General features: G+C 40.1%; 1 protein-coding gene across 1 annotated transcript; it reads left to right on the top strand.

The window, feature by feature from the left end:
* Positions 1 to 16,723: 16,723 nt before the first annotated feature.
* Positions 16,724 to 21,093, top strand: LOC129475318 (X antigen family member 3-like; the record flags this gene model as incomplete). The annotated part of the gene is made up of 3 exons (XM_055267431.2): positions 16,724 to 16,792; positions 17,606 to 17,708; positions 19,246 to 21,093. Coding segments are annotated over 3 exons (369 nt in total), but the record flags the coding sequence as incomplete, so codon positions are not given.
* Between the last annotated feature and the right edge of the window lie 683 nt (positions 21,094 to 21,776).

The raw sequence follows: 21,776 nt of genomic DNA, 5'->3' as shown, positions 1-21,776 counted from the left end.
ATAGCTTGCATCACCTCCCATCCAATGTGTTCAATGGTCCGTGAGAATAGCCTATGCCCTTTTGTGATCTAAAAGGTCATTTCCTGACACCCCTCCATCCACTACCCATGAGGAGAAGGGATTTGAGATAAACTGAGTCCTTCAGGGAGAAAGGCCAGTAGGAGTTGCAAGTTCTTCTCATAAGATGCACTGCCTTACCGTTATGGTGACTCACACTATGTTCATTTATCCTGAGTTCCTGTGTGCTCTGAGGTTGCTCTTCCAAACCTCCTGTCTGTCCTGGGAAGAGTGGGTATATTGCACCCGATCTTGCTACCTAAGGGATTTAATAAGGTTTCTGAAATTTCCCTAGGCTGGGCAGTAAATTCCCAGATCCTAGGGCACCGTTATGGCCACACTACATGAGATTCATTGGGTGTGAATCATGGAGCCTGCATTTTAAAAATATTCTGGGTTCCAACTTTCATAGAAACTTGTCTGAGAACTACTAGAGGAGGAGAATAGTCTCCTTTCCCAGCCACACAGCTTCTTTCTCCTTTGTGAAGGTATAGAAGGGACAGGTTTAGAGTGTTCTCTGATATATAAAACTCAGGATCTTCAGGTGAGGAGAACAACACTCACATGCTGCCTGTTACTCTAATGATGCTCTCAGGACACTGTCTCCAAATGATACCCAGACTAGTCCTTTCAAGCCTCCATCTCTAAATGATTTCTGAAGAAATCAAATTTCCATTCACTGTACAGTCCCTTGCTGTAAAATTATAAATATTTTGCAGTTGCCTTTGGGTCTTGCCCTTGATTGCATAAATATGTAAGCACAGTAGATGTTTTCATGATGCCTCTGACCCACATGGCTCTACCACTCACTGCTGGGTGACACTGAGAAAATTACTTAACATCTCTTGCCTCCTTTCTCCATTAGTTCTTTGGAAATAGTACTAGTAAAGTCATCTACTTCTTGCAGGCAGTTTACAGCACTGACTATGTGAAGACAAGTACAGTTGTCAGAACAGTTTCTGGCATATAGTAAGTTTCCAATCAATTCTAGCTGTTATTTTTTTGCTGTTAATATTATTGCTGTTCCCACATTTTCCTGGAGCATGTTCCAGAGATACAACGTCAAGACTACCTTTGACCCCTTGGCTGATCTTTGGATTATCTCTTTAGCTCTTCAGGGACTCAAGGACTGATTCTGTGGGGCTTGGGGGAGGGCATAGTTTTTTTTTTTTTTTTAAGCGTAATGAATATTCAGCTCTCCTTAAAAGGTAATGTGGAACCTAAATGCTATGGTGGGGTTTAGTCATCATGATCTTGTGGGAAAAATCTGCATGGAAATTTCTCTAGGCAATTAGACCTCTAGTGACCTCTTTATTTGATTTGTACAATGCTTTGAGAAGTAAGTGGTCACTGGATAATGATGGGACATAGGTATATAAATTTAAAAACAGTATGAATTTTTTATTTCATAGTTTGTGTTTTTTGTATCCTATCTATCTTTGTCTAACATGATGCCACAGATTCTCATAAATTTTCTTCTAGAAGTGTTGTAACATTAGCTTTTACATTTAGTTCTATGATGCATTTTTTTTTAAATTAGAGATAGGGTCTCCCTGTGTTGACCAGGCTGGTCTTGACCTCCTGGCCTCAAGCAATCCTCTTATCTCAGCCTCCCAAAGTGCTGGGATTACAGGTGTGAGCCACCACGCCCGACTGCGCCTGGCCAATTTAAGACTTTTCTTCCTTTCTGATGTGAGTATTGAATGGTATACATCTCCCCCTATGCTTTAGTTTCATCTTGCAAAGTTTGATATGTTCCGTTTTCATTTTAAAATTTTCCCTACAATTTCTTCTTTTATCCCTGCATTACTTAAAAGTGTTTTTTAATTTCCGATATGTCATGGATTCCAGTTATCTTTCTACAACTAGTTTCTATTTCAATCCTTCTGTGGTCACAAAACATGTTTTATAAGATTTCACTCCTGTGGAATTTGTTGAAATTTGTTTTTTGGCCCATAATATGGTTTATCTTGGTGAACATTCCATGAGCACTTGAGACAAACGTGCATTCTGCTGTTGTTCTATGAATATCAATTAGGCCAAGTTGTTTGATAATGTTGTTTAAACCTTTTGCATTTATATATCCTGGGGTTTTTTTTGTACACGTTTTCTACCAATTGTTGGGAGGAATGTTGAAGTCTTCTACTATAAATGCATATGTGTCTATTTCTTCTTTCTGATGTATCGGTTTTTTCCCTCACGTATTTCAAAGGTGCATACATACTCATGGTGTTTCTGTCTTCTGAATCAATGCACCTCTCTATGATTATTATGTAATGTCCCACTTTGTCCCTTGTAATAATCTTCACTACAAAGTGTGCCTTGTGAGGTATTAATTTAATACCTCCAGTTTTTATTTGGTTCACATTTGTGGGGTTATATCTTCTTCTATCCTTTACTTATAACTTACTTATTTTTAAAGTGGGTTTTTTTCAAGATACAGATTACTGATAAATATATTGTAAAAATCAAGATCTTCTTGCAGCTGTGCCACAACAATTATAATACCAAAAAATTAGATGCAGAAGTTAATATAGAACTGAAGTGTTATGGAGAAATCCACAGAATAATTTGTTAGGTTCTGCAAAAGAACCTCAATCAAACTCTTTGACAGGCTTTATAGAAAGATAACTTGAAACTAAAGCGATATATTTGTATAAAAATATCATTTTATCCCCCCATTTTCTGCAGTAGGGTTTTGGATAAAATTTCATTTTACAAAAGTGTTCTCTGGCTAAAAGTTCTTTGAAAAATGACTGTATTGGTTGATCTCTCAGAGCTCTCTTAGCTTTGACATTTTAGTGTTCAAATATCCTTCTGTAGATTGAGTGAGAAAAGTAAAAAGGAGAACAATATCATGGGGGAGGGGAATATGTTGGTCTTCTGTATTTTCCTTTTCCTTTTATTCCTAAACTAACCAGCGTCTGTTGGTCCTCAGCTGGGCTGTTAATCCAGGGAAGAGGTACCCTTCAGGACAATACATGGATTCAATGGAACCAAAGGCAGGATTGAATTGCTCAGAAAAACCAGCCAGAATAACTTTTGAAAGGCTGTTTGTGATCCTCTGATTTATGTTACTTCTCACTCAAGTTGCTCAAAGTGCCTTCTTATCAGGTAGAGACGGACACATTTGTTCAGCCCTGTTTTCTGTTTTCTGTTTTCTCCACCTTCTCTCCTCCCTCCCTCCCTCCTTCCTTCCCTTCTTTCTTTCTTTCTTTCCTTCCTTCCTTCCTTAATAAAAAGAAATGCTCTGATTTTTTTTCTCAGTAGAAAGATCAGAATATTTCACAATTTTTTGATTTTTTTTGAAACTTTTATTTTGGGTTGAGAGGTGCATGTGCAGGTTTGTTACCTAGGTAAACTTGTGTCACAGGGGTTTGTCGTACAGATTATTTCATCACTCAGGTATTAAGCCCAGTACTCATTAAGTATTTTTCTGATCTTCTCCCTCCTCCCACCCTCTACCCTCCAATAGGCCCCAGTGTGTGTTTTTCCCCTCTATGTGTCTGTGTGTTCTCATCATTTAGTTCCCACTTATAAGTGAGATTATGTGGTATTTAGTTTTCATTTCTTGCATTAGTTTGCTAACAATAATGCCCTCCAGCTCCATTCATGTTCCTGCAAAGGATATGATCTCGCTTTTTTAAATGGCTGCATAGTATTCCATGGTGTATATGTACCACATTTTCTTTATCCAGTCTACTATTGATGGGCATTTAGGTTAATTCCATGTCTTTGTTATTGTGAATAGTGCTGCAATGACCATACATGTGCATGTGTCTTTATAATAGAAAGATTTGTATTCCTTTGGGTATATTCCCAGCAATGGGATTGCTCTATCAAAATGGTATTTCTATTCTTAGGTCTTTGAGGAATTGCCACACTCCTTTCCACAGCGGTTGAACTAATTTATACTCCAACCCGCAGGGTGCAAGTGTTGCTTTTTCTACACAAACTCACCAGCATCTGTTATTTTCCTTCTTGCTTTTTTATCCAGTCTTATAAACTCAGACAATTTTTTTTTGAGACAGGATCTCACTCTGCCTGTGGATGTGAATTCCACTTGTCTCTGAGATTTCCAGGGATTCCAGCTCTCTCAATTGCCTATGTTTGGCCTTTATGAATTTGTTACATTTTCAGTTGTTTCCTTCTTACCCACTTTTATGACTGTCACTTCTTCCACACATTCTCTGCCAGAGGTGACGCAGTTTGTGTGCCTCATCTCTCCTTAGAGGGACTAGTTACCCTTTTGTATCAGTTCCCATGGCTGCCTTGTTACCTTGATGGTCTTTTTTAGATCATGATCTAAAAAATCCCCTATATTCTTACAGATTATTAGGCTTTTTCTCATTTTCAGGGCTAGAGTGACTTTCTCTTGAGGCTTTCAAAATCTTACTTGGGGTATAACTCTCCTTTGTTAATATTTTGACTACTGGTACAAAAATACAGTATTCAAATATTTGAGTTAAAGATAATCAAGGGGCTAGCTGTTTGTGGCTTGAAAGCTAATTCCAGCCTATGGCTTATTTTTGCATGGCTTTTGAGATAAGCATTTTTTTCTTTTTACATTTTAAAGTATTATTTCTAAAAAACACAACAATATGGCACAGAATCTACATGGCCTACAAAGACTGAAATATTTATTATTGGGCCAGATAAAGAAAAATTTGCTGCAATCTCACATTAATTTAATATGTATTATTCTGCTTTGCATTATTGTATACATTTTTTCATCCATTATTTAGTTTATTTACTCACAGATTGAAAAGTATGGATTACTTTCTTATCTTACTATATCCCCTCAAGAAATCATCAAGCTTTATGATACCATGGTTTCAGCTGGGGGAACTTGGCCCAAGGCTCATGTGAATACACAAACATGTATGTGAGGTAGGAGACCAGCAGGACTTGTTTTCAGGTCATAACCCTACTGACTAAAACAGGATCTGATCCAAACAGGATCAGATAGTGAAACTGGCAGAAACCAGCAGGTGGCTGTGAGGGTGATTTCTGGCTGCCCTCATTGCTTATTAGCATGGGACATTCCCATTAGCGCCATGATAGTTTATAAATGCCATGGCAATGAACCAGAAGTTCACCATAATAAAGTTAATAGCATATTGCTATTTATTTTATCAAAGATTTGTGATTGTATATTCTCTCTAAAGGAATTTAATATTAATTTTCTTGATGTAAAATATTTCTTTTCTGATTAAAAAGTAGTAGACGCTTTTTATAGAAAATTATAAAATATGGAATAGCAGAATAAAAACTAACAGCCACAATTTCACAATGTTAGGTAAATAATTTGTTGCACATCTATCCAGTCCCTTTTATAACTCACCAATATCTTAAATTGTATACATATATTAAATTATCACACTGTTCCCCATAAATATGTGTAATTATTAGTTGTTAAGTAAACATTTTTAAAGAAGAAAAAATAATGAAAGTCATCAACAATTTTGAAACAATATATCAACAGAAAAATTATTCTTTATATAACGTGACAGAGTTAATATTCTTGGTACACACAAAAACTTTTGAGATGAAAAAATTTAAAACAGTATGGATATAACATGATAAATAAATATAAGAATAAAATGAAAAATTAGCACCAAAACAGTTCAAACTATAAAGATATAGAAACACTTATGCACTTTCTAGTAATTTCAGAATGAAAAATAAAGCAAAATTTGAATGGAAACTTTCTCCATCAAATTAGAAAACACTTATTTTTGAATAAACAAGGAATACCCATGGATATTCTTAATAATGCTGCCGTTAAATGGGCACTTTTATAAATCTCCCATTGCTAAGATTTTTGTTTATGACTTTCTGTGTTTTGTAATTTTTCAACAAGCAACATTAAAAACATGATATAAATGAATGTTTTCACTATGTTTACCAAGAATTTGTATCAATGTAAATACATATTTATGTTATAATGCATACATTTATATAAACATGGGTCAAATCAAGAAGGATATAATATTCTTCCAGATATTTTCTAACTTACGTATGCTCTCTTTTTATTGAACTCTCAATCTATTTCCTAACTACTCATCTGAAAGGCTATTCTTTGTTTCTACACATAATATTAGGAGTTTTTACAATTATCATTAATTATGGCAGATTATTACTCTATCTATGATTAATATATATTTGTACCTTCACTGACTGGCAGTATATCAATATATTAATCATATAAATAGATTTTCATTCAAAGTTACATCTAAAAATATTACCTATTATTGAAGGAGAAAGTTCACATGATAACCATGACTCCAAATGTTATGGCTTGTTTATAGTACTGATGAAGTGTTATTGGTTATATATGATGGTCACATAAGAATTATCAGGGTCGGTAATGCCAGCACTTTGGGAGGCTGAGGTGGGTGGATCACCTGAGGTCAGAAGTTTGAGACCAGCCTGGCAAACATGGTGAAACCCTATCTCTACAAAAATACAGAAATTAGATTGTCGAAGGTGGAGCCAAGATGGCCGAATAGGAACAGCTCCGGTCTCCAGCTCCCAGCCCCAGCAACACAGAAGACGGGTGATTTCTGCATTTCTGCTTGAGGTACCGCTTTCATCTCACTAGGGAGTGCCTAACAGTGGGTTCAGGACAGTCGGTGAAGCGCACTGTGCGCGAGCCGAAGCAGGGCGAGGCATTGCCTCACTCGGGAAGCGCAAGGGGTCAGGGAGTTCCCTTTCCTAGTCAAAGAAAGGGGAAACAGATGGCACCTGGAATATCGGGTCAGTCCCGTCCTAATACTGCGCTTTTCCAACGGACCTGGAAAAAGGCACACTAGGAGATTGTGTCCCACACCTGGCTCGGAGGGTCCTATGCCCACAGAGTCTTGCTGATTGCTAGCACAGCAGTCTGAGATCACGCTGCAAGGTGGCAACGAGGCTGGGGGAGGGGCGCCCGCCATTGCCCAGGCTTGCTTAGGTAAACAAAGCAGCCAGGAAGCTCGAACTGGGTGGAGCCCACCACAGCTCAAGGAGGCCTGCCTGCCTCTGTAGGCTCCACCTCTGGGGGCAGGGCACAGACAACCAAAAACTCAGCAAGAACCTCCACAGCCTTAAATGTCCCTGTCTGACTGACAGCTTTGAAGAGAGTAGTGGTTCTCCCAGCACGCAGCTGGAGATCTGAGAACGGACAGACTGCCTCCTAAAGTGGGTCCCTCACCCCTGAGCAGCCTAACTGGGAGGCACCCCCCCAGTAGGGACAGACTGACACCTCATTCAACCGGGTACTCCTCTGAGACAAAACTTTCAGAGGAACTATCAGACAGCTAAATTTGTGGTCTCACGAAAATCCGCTGTTCTGCAGCCACCGGTGCTGACACCCAGCCAAACAGGGTCTGGAGTGGACCTCTAGTAAACTCCAACAGACCTGCAGCTGAGGGTCTTGTCTGGTAGAAGGAAAATTAACAAACAGAAAGGACATCCACACCAAAAACCCACCTGTACATCACCATCATCGAAGACAAAAAGTAGACAAAACCACAAAGATGGGGAAAAAACAGACCAAAAAAACTGGAAACTCTAAAAAACAGAGCACCTCTCCTCCTCCAAAGGAACGCAGTTCCTCACCAGCAACAGAACAAAGCTGGATGGAGGATGACTTTGATGAGTTGAGAGAAGAAGGCTTCAGACGATCAAACTACTCTGAGCTACGAGAGGAAATTCAAAACAATAGCAAAGAAGTTAAAAACTTTGAAAAAAAATTAGAAGAATGGATAACTAGAATAACCAATGGAGAGAAGGGCTTAAAGGAGATGATGGAGCTGAAAGCCAAGTTTCGAGAACTACGCGAAGAATGCAGAAGCCTCAGTAGCAGATGCGATCAACTGGAAGAAAGGGTATCGCTGATAGAAGATGAAATGAATGAAATGAAGAGAGAAGGGAAGTTTAGAGAAAAAAGAATAAAAAGAAATGAATAAAGCCTCCAAGAAATTTGGGACTATGTGAAAAGACCAAACCTACGTCTGATTGGTGTACCTGAAAATGATGGGGAGAATGGAACCAAGTTGGAAAACACTCTGCAAGATATTATCCAGGAGAACTTCCCCAATCTAGCAAGTCAGGCCAGCATTCAGATTCAGGAAATACAGAGAACGCCACAAAGATACTCCTCGAGAAGGGCAACTCCAAGACACATAATTGTCAGATTCACCAAAGTTGAAATGAAGGAAAAAATGTTAAGGGCAGCCAGAGAGAAAGGTCAGGTTACCCACAAAGGGAAGCCCATCAGACTAACAGCTGATCTCTCAGCAGAAACTCTACAAGCCAGAAGAGAGTGGGGGCCGATATTCAACATTCTTAAAGAAAAGAATTTTCAACCCAGAATTTCATATCCCGCCAAACTAAGCTTCATAAGTGAAGGAGAAATAAAATACTTTACAGACAAGCAAACGCTGGTGATTTTGTCACCACCAGGCCTGCCCTAAAAGAGCTCCTGAAGGAAGCACTAAACATGGAAAGGAACAACCGGTACCAGCTCCTGCAAAAACATGCCAAATTGTAAAGACCATCGAGGCTAGGAAGAAACTATAGCAACTAACGAGCAAAATAACCAACTAACATCATAATGACAGGATCAGATTCACACATAACAATATTCACATTAAATGTAAATGGGCTAAATGCTCCAATCAAAAGACACAGACTGGCAAACTGGATAAGGAGTCAGGACCCATCAGTGTGCTGTATTCAGGAAACCCATCTCACGTGCAGAGACACACATAGACTCAAAATAAAGGGATGGAGGAAGATCTATCAAGCAACTGGAAAACAAAAAAAGGCAGGGGTTGCAATCCTAGTCTCTGATAAAATAGACTTTAAACCAACAAAGATCAAAAGAGACAAAGAAGGCCATTACATAATGGTAAAGGGATCAATTCAACAAGAAGAGCTAACTATCCTAAATATATATGCACCCAACACAGGAGCACCCAGATTCATAAAGCAAGTCCTCAGCGACCTACAAAGGGACTTAACCTCCCACACAATAATAATGGGAGATTTTAACACCCCACTGTCAGCATTAGACAGATCAACGAGACAGAAAGTTAACAAGGATATCCAGGAATTGAACTCAGCTCTACATAAAGTGGACCTAATAGACATCTACAGAACTCTCCACCCCAAATCAACAGAATATACATTTTTTTCAGCACCACACCACACCTATTCCAAAATTGACCACATAGTTGGAAGTAAAGCTCTTCTCAGCAAATGTAAAAGAACAGAGATTATAACAAACTGTCTCTCAGACCACAGTGCAATCAAACTAGAACTCAGGATTAAGAAACTCAGTCAAAACCGCTCAACTACACGGAAACTGAAGAACCTGCTCCTGAATGACTATTGGGTACATAATGAAATGAAGGCAGAAATAAAGATGTTCTTTGAAACCAACGAGAACAAAGACACAACATACCAGAATCTCTGGGACACGTTCAAAGCAGTGTGTAGAGGGAAATTTATAGCACTAAATGCCCACAAGAGAAAGCAGGAAAGATCCAAAATTGACACCCTAAAATCACAATTAAAAGAACTAGAAAAGCAAGAGCAAACACATTCAAAAGCTAGCAGAAGGCTAGAAATAACTAAAATCAGAGCAGAACTGAAGGAAATAGAGACACAAAAAACCCTTCAAAAAATTAATGAATCCAGGAGCTGGTTTTTTGAAAAGATCAAAAAAATTGATGGACTGCTAGCAAGACTAATAAAGAAGAAAAGAGAGAAGAATCAAATAGATGCAATAAAAAACGAAAAAGGGGATATCACCACCGATCCCACAGAAATACAATCTACCATCAGAGAATACTACAAACACCTCTATGCAAATAAACTAGAAAATCTAGAAGAAATGGATAAATTCCTCGACAAATACACCCTCCCAAGACTAAACCAGGAAGAAGTTGAATCTCTGAATAGACCAATAACAGGTTCTGAAATTGTGGCAATAATCAATAGCTTACCAACCAAAAAGAGTCCAGGACCTGATGGATTCACAGCTGAATTCTACCAGAGGTACAAGGAGAAACTGGTACCATTCCTTCTGAAACTATTCCAATCGATAGAAAAAGAGGGAATCCTCCCTAACACATTTTACGAAGCCAGCATCGTCCTGATACCAAAACCTGGCAGAGACAGAACCAAAAAAGATAATTTCAGACCAATATCCTTGATGAAAATTGATGCAAAAATCCTCAATAAAATACTGGCAAACCGAATCCAGCAGCACATCAAAAAGCTTATCCACCATGATCAAGTGGGCTTCATCCCTGGGATGCAAGGCTGGTTCAACATACGCAAATCAATAAATGTTATCCAGCATATAAACAGAACCAAAGACAAAAACCACATGATTATCTCAATAGATGCAGAAAAGGCCTTTGACAAAATTCAACAACCCTTCATGCTAAAAACTCTCAATAAATTAGGTATTGATGGGACGTATCTCAAAATAATAAGAGCTATCTACAACAAACCCACAGCCAATATCATACTGAATGGGCAAAAACTGGAAGCATTCCCTCTGAAAACTGGCACAAGACAGGGATGCCCTCTCTCACCGCTCCTATTCAACATAGTGCTGGAAGTTCTGGCCAGAGCAATCAGGCAGGAGAAGGAAATAAAGGGTATTCAATTAGGAAAAGAGGAAGTCAAACTGTCCCTGTTTGCAGATGACATGATTGTATATCTAGAAAACCCCATTGTCTCAGCCCAAAATCTCCTTAAGCTGATTAGCAACTTCAGCAAAGTCTCAGGATACAAAATTAATGTACAAAAATCACAAGCATTCTTGTACACCAATAACAGACAAACAGAGAGCCAAATCATGAGTGAACTCCCATTCACAATTGCTTCAAAGAGAATAAAATACCTAGGAATCCAACTTACAAGGGATGTGAAGGACCTCTTCAAGGAGAACTACAAACCACTGCTCAATGAAATAAAAGAGGATACAAACAAATGGAAGAACATTCCATGCTCATGGGTCGGAAGAATCAATATAGTGAAAATGGCCATACTGCCCAAGGTAATTTACAGATTCAATGCCATCCCCATCAAGCTACCAATGACTTTCTTCACAGAATTGGAAAAAACTACTTTAAAGTTCATATGGAACCAAAAAAGAGCCCGCATCGCCAAATCAATCCTAAGCCAAAAGAACAAAGCTGGAGGCATCACGCTACCTGACTTTAAACTATACTACAAGGCTACAGTAACCAAAACAGCATGGTACTGGTACCACAACAGAGACATAGATCAATGGAACAGAACAGAGCCCTCAGAAATGATGCCGCATAGCTACAACTATCTGATCTTTGACAAACCTGACAAAAACAAGAAATGGGGAAAGGATTCCCTATTTAATAAATGGTGCTGGGAAAACTGGCTAGCCATATGTAGAAAGCTGCAACTGGATCCCTTCCTTACACCTTATACAAAAATTAATTCAAGATGGATTAAAGACTTATATGTTAGACCTAAAACCATTAAAATCCTACAAGAAAACCTAGGCAATACCATTCAGGACATAGGCGTGGGCAAGGACTTCATGTCTAAAACACCAAAAGCAATGGCAACAAAAGCCAAAATCGACAAATGGGATCTCATTAAACTAAAGAGCTTCTGCACAGCAAAAGAAACTATCATCAGAGTGAACAGGCAACCTACACAATGGGAGAAAATTTTTGCAACCTACTCATCTGACAAAGGGCTAATATCCAGAATCTACAATGAACTCAAACAAATTTACACGGAAAAAACAAACAACCCCATCAAAAAGTGGGCAGAGGACATGAACAGACACTTCTCAAAAGAAGACATTTATGCAGCCAAAAAACACATGAAGAAATGCTCCTCATCACTGGCCATCAGAGAAATGCAAATCAAAACCACAGTGAGATACCATCTCACACCAGTTAGAATGGCCATCATTAAAAAATCAGGAAACAACAGGTGCTGGAGAGGATGTGGAGAAATAGGAACACTTTTACACTGTTGGTGGGACTGGAAACTAGTTCAACCATTGTGGAAGTCAGTGTGGCGATTCCTCAGGGATCTAGAACTAGAAATACCATTTGACCCAGCCATCCCATTACTGGGTATATACCCAAAGGACTATAAATCATGCTGCTCTAAAGACACATGCACACGTATGTTTATTGCGGCACTATTCACAATAGCAAAGAGTTGGAACCAACCCAAATGTCCAACAACGATAGACTGGATTAAGAAAATGTGGCACATATACACCATGGAATACTATGCAGCCATAAAAAATGATGAGTTCGTGTCCTTTGTAGGGACATGGATGAAACTGGAAAACATCATTCTCAGTAAACTATCGCAAGGACAAAAAACCAAACACCGCATGTTCTCACTCATAGGTGGGAATTGAACAATGAGAACTCATGGACACAGGAAGGGGAACATCACGCTCCGGGGACTGTTGTGGGGTGGGGGGAGGGGGGAGGGACAGCATTAGGAGATACACCTAATGCTAAATGACGAGTTAATGGGTGCAGGAAATCAACATGGCACATGGATACATATGTAACAAACCTGCACATTGTGCACATGTACCCTAAAACCCTAAAGTATAAAAAAAAAAAAAAAATACAAAAAAAAAAAAAAAAAAGAATTATCAGGGTCACAAAGTAGTATAGGGATGCCAGAAATCTTGTTGGCATAGAATTTGGCTACTTGGTCTTCCTTAACATCCTAAGCTGAAACTGAAGTTGAATAGAAGATTTAGGCTAAGCATTTGTGAAAAAGCAAACTTTGAATGGCTGCATGCAATAAAAAATATGCTTGGAATGATTAAAGGGATACCTGATTTTAATGAGAAAGAAAATCCTGCATTCTCATGTTGTTTTGAGGTAGAAGACACACAGTATTTAATTCCAGGTCATGACAGGACTTAAATCATGGTCCCCACAGGGTAGGGTGAAGGAACCCACGTGAACCCACAGATAGAGATGATCACAATCTTTAGCTGCCCTCATTGCTCACTAGCACATGATACTCCCACCAGCACCATGATAGTTTACAACTGCCATGGCAATGAACCAGAAGTTCACCCTCCTCTGCCTCCCCACATTACTAACCAGTTCTAAATAACTCACCCTTCAATTTGCATTAACCCACCCCTTTACATGGAACTGAAAGTGGTTATAAATGAATATAAATACAGTTGTCAAGAGCCCACAGGTTGCTGCCTGCTGGCTCACTGCCTGTGGATTAGCCCTGTTCAGAAAGCAGCCATACTGTTCAGTAAAAGTATTACTGTCTAACACCACCAGCTCATGCTTAAATTATCTCCAAGGCAAAGCCAAGGACTCTCCTGGAATAAGCTCCAACTTTGGGGCTCACCTATCCTACATGAGCTTCAAGGGGAGAATTTTCCTGGTATTCCATGATTGTATATTTCTCAAGTTGATTTGTTAAAAATATCGAAATCTCAGAATATTTCATTTTATGTCTTGGTCAATGTGTCATTTAAGCATAATGGTGACATAAAATTTGACATGTAATAATTGTTAGTCTGATGTACCCTAAAACTTAAAGTATAATAATAATAATAGTAATAATAATAAATGCAGTAGGACTATTGTCCTGTAAGATCTTTTATTGTTACATTACTGGAAGCATAGCAGAAAACTCAGAACCACAGAAAAAAGTCATTAATCAAACCATGTATAAAAATTGGCCAAGGTGGGAGGATTGCTTGAGCCCAGGAATTTGAGACTGGCATTGACAACATAGTGAGACCACTCTCGAAAAATAAATGAATCAATTGCCCAGGTGTGTCCACACCTGTAGTACCACCCACTTGGGAGGCTGCAGCATGAGGATTGTTTGAGTACAGGAGTTGGAGGCTGCATAGAAAGGTATGGTCATACTACTGCCCTCCAGCCTTGGCAACAGAGCAATATCCTTAGAAAAAAAGCACGTGTAAATACAGACATAAAATTCCTTATTTCTGTCACAAAAGAAGTACATCCTTCACTGAGGATGACATGGGACTGCGTGTTTCCAGTGTTTCTCAATGCAGGAGACTGGGCAAAATATCAAAAGCTCTCTTAAGTCCTTTTCTTTTTTTTTTTTTTTTTACTAAAAAATGCCCTGTGGATGTGTGTATGGGTGTTATGGGATCTTTGGGCAGTCGATTTTCTGGCTGGAAACCTCTGTGCCTGGTGGCGCCTTTGTTCAAGTTCTTGTTATGCATCCAGGAAGAATAAGGTATGCAAACAAGTGGAGGGTAAACAAGACAAAGAGGAGCTTTATCGAGTGTTAGAACAGCTCAGAGGAGATCCACAGTCAGTAGCTCCTCTTTAGGCAGGTCGTCAGGTCAAGTGTTCAGCTCTCAGCAGAGAGGAGGCCCTGAAGAGTGTGTCTTTTCTCTGCAGGCAGGTCTTTCCAACATCTGCAGCTCTCAGCAGAGAGGAGGCCCTGGAGAGGGTAGCTCCTCTCTGCAGCTGGTTGTCCTATTGTCTCCCATCCTCTGCCCTGCTCTGGCTGAATCCCAGGCATTTATGGACCTCAGAGGGGAGAAAGTGCATGTACATTGGTCCATGGGTGGGCCTAGAAAAGGCACCACAAGTCCATACTCTGGTCTCTGGGATTGGCAGCCTGGCCCATCCCTGGCCTGAAGGTGGGGCCTTACCTAGGAACACCCCCTTCTGCTCTGGATCCTGTCTGCCTCCCACGGCAGTCCATGGTGCCCAGGCTGCTCGCACCTGGAGAGCACTACCCAGCTGCCCTCAGCACCCCCTTGGCTTCCCCTCTCATGTTTCTTGGCACCCGAATTCTGGAGGGGTCTGAGGTGGCAGGGGGCTGGCATTCCAGGGCTGACCTGCCCATGTGCAAGCCCAGCTGAGCTGTGAGAGTGCAGGGGCTCAGCCCACAACCTGCTCTGAAATCAGAGTGGGTGCTGGGAGCAGGGAGAGACCAGGTAGCGGGAGCAGACACCTCTGAGCCTGCAGGGACAGTGGGGGCCTTCCCAGGCTTCAGAGAGTGCAGGCTGCAGACACACCTGGGTCCTGCTCCTGGGAGGGGAGTTGCAGCTGCACCCAGGGAGCTCCTGACCCACCAACTCTGAAGGGTTGGGGCTCCCACTTGTCCCCAGATCCTGGGTCTGCAGCCATGGATCCAGTGGCTACAGCTGCACCCAGGAGGGCAGGGATCCTGCCTGCCCCATAGAGCCAGAAGTCTGCTGCAGTTTGGGTGGCTGCAGGGGCACCCAGGGGCTCCCTCCCCAACTTGTAAAAGGTGGGGATCCCACTTGTCCCTGGCTTTTGCTGGCTCCACAGAGCATGCAGCCCTGGCTGGGCCTCCCTGCTGCAGCCAGTATGATGGCAGTGGCTGCTGCTATCATGGTGACAGAGGGAAAACTCTGGCGTTCCCTGAAAGTCCCTGGCTCAATGTGCATGTCCCTTCCTATGCAAATTCCTGTTCCCTGTGGGCCTTGCTCTCTGCCTTCTGTCCCTGCAGAGCTGTGGGAGGAAATGTCATGACTTCTTTCTTGCTAACTATAACACATCAGGTAGGTCCACAGATCAGTCCTCTCAGAAGTTGAGTGTGAGTGAACATGAGGGAAAGTGAGCAGACTACCTATGGGTTGGGCCACTTGGTCCATGGCCTGATAGAAATCCTCATCCTTCTACTAGAAGTCAGCGACACCACCATGCACTTGCTCCCTTGAGGGGCCCAGACAAGGGAGGAACAAGGGCCATAGAGGGGAGGAGGGTCAGGTGAACACAGAGTGAGTTTTGAGCAGTGATATCGAGGTATTTGAGTCTCAGAGGCTTAAAAAAAACACACAGGGAGGATGGATTCCAAAGTCCTTAGTGGGGTCCTAGGAAGGGATGGAGGAAAGAGCTGGGGGAGGGGGGACAAGGAGGGATGCCACAGCCCTTAAGGCAAGCACACATCTCACTGCGCATGCTCTTTGGGCACCCACCTCAGTGCGCATATTCACTGGGCATCTTCTACTCTACCCCTTCGCCCACGTGGTGAATTCCTTGGAGCTGTGAGGTCAAGTTCCTGAGGTCTAGATTCTTTCTCTCCTACTGAGATGCAGCAGGTAAGTCCACAGGCCAATCCAACTGGAAGTTGAAGTGTAAGTGAGGGTGAGGAGGAGCCAGCAGGCTTCCAGAGGGTCTTCAGGGGGAGGGAGACTCAGAGGGAGAAGGGCCTGGAGGTCTTCATCCTTTTCACATGGCGCCACAGCCATGGGCCTTCTTTTTTGTCAGGGCCACAGCTAGGAAGGAAGGAAGGCCTTGGCATGGAGGGGATCGGGTTAAAATGGGGCACGTGTTGTGGGTGCTGTTGGAGGTATCTGAGTCCCAGAAACGCCTTAAACCACATCAGAAATATCCAGTGACTCTTTCCAGGAGCCTTAAGGCATTACTTGGCTAGCTTCACCACCTTAAGTGACTGTGCAAGCATTCTATTCAGAAGGCACACAAAGTTATATTTGCCCTGGGACTTACCTTCAAAGTATTTCCAAACTTTAAAAAAATGACAAGTTAACATTTGGCCATGGAAGTGCTCAAATATAGCTTTCCTCTCAAGTGCATTTTCCCAATCACAGCATTTTTGTATTCTCTTTGCAGAGTGAAATATAATCTGCTGAGGAAGATCAACATGTAGGCCTAGACCAAGACGAAGTTTACAAACTCCTGAGCTGATTAGGCCTATGCTTGTGAGTGCTTTAACATTCGTTGTTTTCTATTAGCAGAAATTCCTTTTTGTGATAGTGTTGTTGAACTAGTATACATACACTGTTAAAGGTCTTCCGAGCTGATAAACAATGATCATGGCATCTCATGAAGGAAAGACCAATCCAAGAGGATTATGTTCTGTTTTTTGTTTTGTTTTTTTTGTTGTTGTTGTTTTATTTTTTTGTTTGTTTGTTTGGAGACGAAGTCTTGCTCTGTTGCCCAGGCTTGGCGAGTGCAGCTTCTGCCTCCCGGGTTCAAGCAATTCTCCTGCCTCAGCCTCCTGAGTAGCTGGGACTACAGGCGCATGCCGCCATGCCCAGCTAATTTCATTTTGTATTTTAGTAGAGACAGGGGAAAGGGTTTTACCGTGTTGCCCAGGCTGGTCTCAAACTCCTGAGCTCAGGCAATGCACCTGCCTCGGCCTCCCAAAGTGCTGGGATTACAGGCCTGAGCCACTGTGCTTGGCGTACATTCTGGTTTTGCCTGGATGGATAACCTTGTGTTCCCCAGATTTTGCCCATGACTTCCTCCATATGCTTATTCATAACAGATTGCACACATCCAACCCAACATAGATTAAATCACCTTCCAAAGCTCTTGAGGGTAACTCTGTCTTAGAGTAACCTCTCTGTGGGGAGAATAACTTTATGAATAATAAGTACATGGAATAGTGTTGGGGAAATGTCTTTAGACTTACTTATGATCAGAAATACCTATGTATTCTGTATATTTACATTATTGACATGTATTGATAACAAAACTTTTTATTTGTACACACACAAACATGGTCCCAGGAGCCCAGTGATGAGGAGTCTCAACAAGAAGAACCACCAACTGAAAGCTGGGATCCTACACCTGGTCAAGAGAGAGAAGATCAGGGTGCAGCTGAGATTCAAGGTGCTGGCAAGGGAAAGAAAGAATGTCTATGGTGGGGAGGAGGCCTATGTGTGCATCATGCCTTACGTCATGACCAGTAACAGGAGGAAAGAAAACATTAGGAAAGGATCTCAAACACTTGCTGAAAGTTGGCTGGAAAAGTGAAGAGTATAGTTTGCAGCTTCATGTAGTCCCTGGATATAATGAATATTTTATTTTTCTTCAAGATGTATTTTGTATGCTTGAAAATATAGTCCTTGCTAAATCAGATGAAGCAGTTTAATTTTATGTATAAAATATGCAGTATTTCACTAGTTTAATGTGTTCTTCTTAGAATGTTGCTTTATGATCTTCTAAGCCATTGCGTCAACAGTGCTATAAACACCCTTTAATAGCATGTAGAGTGCCAAGTCATCCTACCTTGTAACACCCTGAATAAAGCCCATTTGCATAGGGATGTTAGCCCCATTTTATAAATAAGAAAATTGAGGCTCAGGGATTGAGGTTTACCAAGAACTCTTGACTCACGGAGACAAAATTCATATTTTGTCCCAAGGTTTGTGTTATCCATGTTGTAATAAGAAAAGATCAGTGGTTTTGCTTAAGATACTTATGTGAATGTGTGTGTACTGTAAGGTACTTCAGTATTGGCTCAGGACAAAACACAGTCCAATGAAGCAGAATAGCAACTCCAGAAAAGAGCTCAATAAATGACAGCCACTCTAAGAGTGGTATCCTTTGATTGGTATTTTTTCAGGATGTTTGGGAAAAGGTGGATAATTCAGGACACTGGCATACAGGTCTCTATATTAGTATGATTTTGAAGGGGCTTTTAAAAGTTTCTGAAGCACTTTCATAATTAGAAAACTCAAAATACCATAAGTTTATCCTGAATCAGAAGTTGTTTACTCAGCGGATACCATTTTCACGCTAAACATTGGCAGAATTTGGGACGTGGACTATTTTAGCAATTCATTGTTAAGAGGTTTCCAGAATATGACTGTCAATGATGACCACTAATTTCTTTGCACTCAATTTCCTGTGCCCTCACTGGAAGACAGTTAGTTTCCTGTTATTTTGGTACATTATTCTAAATGTGATTCGTTTATATAAAGTTACATATAGGGCCCTTGAACCTAAGCATGACGTTAACTAACTTTATCCAAATAATTTTCAAGTTACCTCAACAAGGGATGGGAGTCCAATTGTAAGATTTCTCATAAGCAGCCAAATACATTGATCTAATCCTTTAGAAAATTACATTTCATTTATGATTAAAATTTATCCAGACTTCAGATTTCTTAGTTGATATTCACTGTTCATAATACACAATGGTAAAGTATGGGAAATGTAGGTGTGGTGTGATTTATCCTCAGATTGTCGTTTAAGATAAGATTTTATAATACAGGAAGACAAAGGTGTGACATCTTTACATGATGTTTATTAGCACAATAGTCCACAGGCTTTTATTTCATAACACTGAGGAAAAGAATACTATCATTTCCTTATTTGTCTTTCTTGTTTGCCTGCTTCAATCAAGAACCTTTGTATTTTTTAGTGCCTGACCTGGAAACTGATCTCCAGGAGCTGTCTGAGTCAAAGACTGGGGATGAATGCAGAGATGGTCCTGATGTCCAGGGGAAAATTCTGCCAAAATTAGAGCAATTTAAAATGCCAGAAGAAGGGATGCTATCCATTAGGAGGCAAAATTATGTGCTTTCTGTTTTTCACAATATTATACTTTTGATAATATAAAGAGAGAACATTACTGCCCCTTTAAAAACACAATTCAAATGCAGGCTTTCTTTGAAAAGTTGTTCCAACCCCAAATGCCTGACTGGAAGACTTAAACACTGTGAGATACAGAAACAAATGGGGTCAAAGCCATATTGAATCATCAAATATGAAAGCATTTTCTTACTTGTGACTATAACCAACAGCTAACAATTTTCAGATTATTTTCTAATTTCTGCTTTTAATAAATACATAATACATTTGTAATACCACTTTGTGTGAAATATGCTGAGTATTGAAGGAGGTTCTAGTACCAGATCTAACATAATTTGTGAGATTTTGGGTGAATTCCATAAATTCTACACCCATCTTTTTCTGTTATTGAACATAGTAAACGCAAATCAGGTATATTAAAATCTATTTCAAGGTTGATTTCCATATTTTCATGTTCTGTTGGATAGAATACAAAGTTATGATTTTTCATAACAATCAATTTCACTCCGGTTATAATATCTGAGTTGAGATTTCATGGTTCCCAAAAAATGAGTGGGTAACGTGCTTGATGTTTCCTTTCCTGTATGGAGACCAAAATGACTGTTCTTGGATTTTGTTAAATTTTAAATTCTCTGGCTCTTAAAGAATAATTGCATTTTAAATCCTTTCCGCAGTGAACCCTTGAGTGGCTGAATAATAAAATGGCAAGAGACAGTCAGGTTTCTGTGGCCGATCTAGTAGGGAGCATGCGTGTAGGTCAGTGATGCTCAAGGTGGGTGTAAGATGCCTGTGCTAAGCATGCTCCCTGTCTTCCTGTCAGTCTTGATGAGCTACTGTGTGTAATTAGATTGAAGGCACATGTGATAGAACCACCTCTAACCCTATCATAGGTTACATATTACAGGTTTCTGCCTTGAGACATCAGATGATACAATTTAAATTTCAAAGACCATAACGTCCTAATTCTTGAGTAGTCGACATAAGTATCTTTTACACATATTTTCCAATTGCTGACTGTTAATTAGAAGAGCTTAGGAATTTCAAGGAAGCACTCCATATTTAGGGAAGAAATTACCTAAATGCTTTTACTCTACACTGCTGAACCATTCCATTAGACCATTTACATTGAAAGATAGCTTTCACTCTATTTCCAGGAGCCTATTGAAGAAGCCTTAACTGTATTCTTTGGAAGGTTATAGTCTTTTCTTTTGTCTAGAATTAATTTCTTTTTATATTATTGTACTATAAATTCTAGGGTACATGTGCACAATATGAAGGTTTGATACATAGGTATACATGTGCCATGTTGGTTTGTTGCACCCATCAATTCGTCATTTACATTAGGTATTTCTCCTAAAGCTATCCCTCCCCCAGCCCCACACCCCCCAACAGGCCCTGGTGTGTGATCTTCCCTGCGCTGTGTCCAAGTGATTTCATTGTTCAATTCCCACCTATGAGTGAGAACATGCAGTGTTTGGTTTTCTGTCCTTGTAATAGTTTGCTGAGAATGATGGTTTCATCCATGTCCCTACAAAGGACATGAACTCATCCTTTTTTATGGCTGCATAGTATTCCATGGTGTATATGAGCCACATTTTCTTAATCTTGTCTATCACTGATGGACATTTGGGTTGGTTCCAAGTCTTTGCTATTGTGAATAGTGCCACAATAAACATACGTGTGCATATGTCTTTATAGTAGCATGATTTACAATCCTTTGGGTATATACCCAGTAATGGGATTGCTGGGTCAAATGGTATTTCTAGTTCTAGATCCTTGAGGGATCGCCACACTGTCAGGAACGTTATAGTCTTAAATGCTCATCTTATTAAAATAGATAGCACATTACATGATAAAGGAAAAGAATAAAAAGTAAAAAAAATAAGAGAGCAGTAGAATAAACCTAAGGGAAAAAGAAGGAGGAAGTGAATATAAGATATATATGAATCACTAGTAAAAGGAAAACAAATCCAAAAGTAATAAATTTGAAAGTTTTTTGGGGGGGAATAGTTATGAATAGAGTATCCAATAGTTTACACACTTGGAAAAAAATGGAAAAACTTCACAGAACATGAGCGAGACACAGATATTGAAAATAAGTTATAATTGAAAGGGAATACATTATTGATCTGTAATAATTTCAGCATATGGATGAAATTGTTGATATGCCAGACATGTATACATTATTTGATATATTCCTATAATACATTAATACCTAAACATCACAAAGACTTGAAGAACTTCTGAAATTTGCTGGTTGTCCCTCAAAAACATTTACTTTTAGAAACAAATAGTTTTTTTTTTTTTTTTTGATGGAGTCTTGCTCTGTCACCCAGGCTAATTTTTATATATTTTTTAGAG

The sequence above is a fragment of the Symphalangus syndactylus genome, chromosome X (assembly GCF_028878055.3).
Source record: "Symphalangus syndactylus isolate Jambi chromosome X, NHGRI_mSymSyn1-v2.1_pri, whole genome shotgun sequence".
Taxonomy (NCBI): Eukaryota; Metazoa; Chordata; class Mammalia; order Primates; family Hylobatidae; genus Symphalangus; species Symphalangus syndactylus.
Note: the sequence above shows the minus strand (reverse complement) of the source record. Positions and strands in the feature narration are given on the sequence as shown.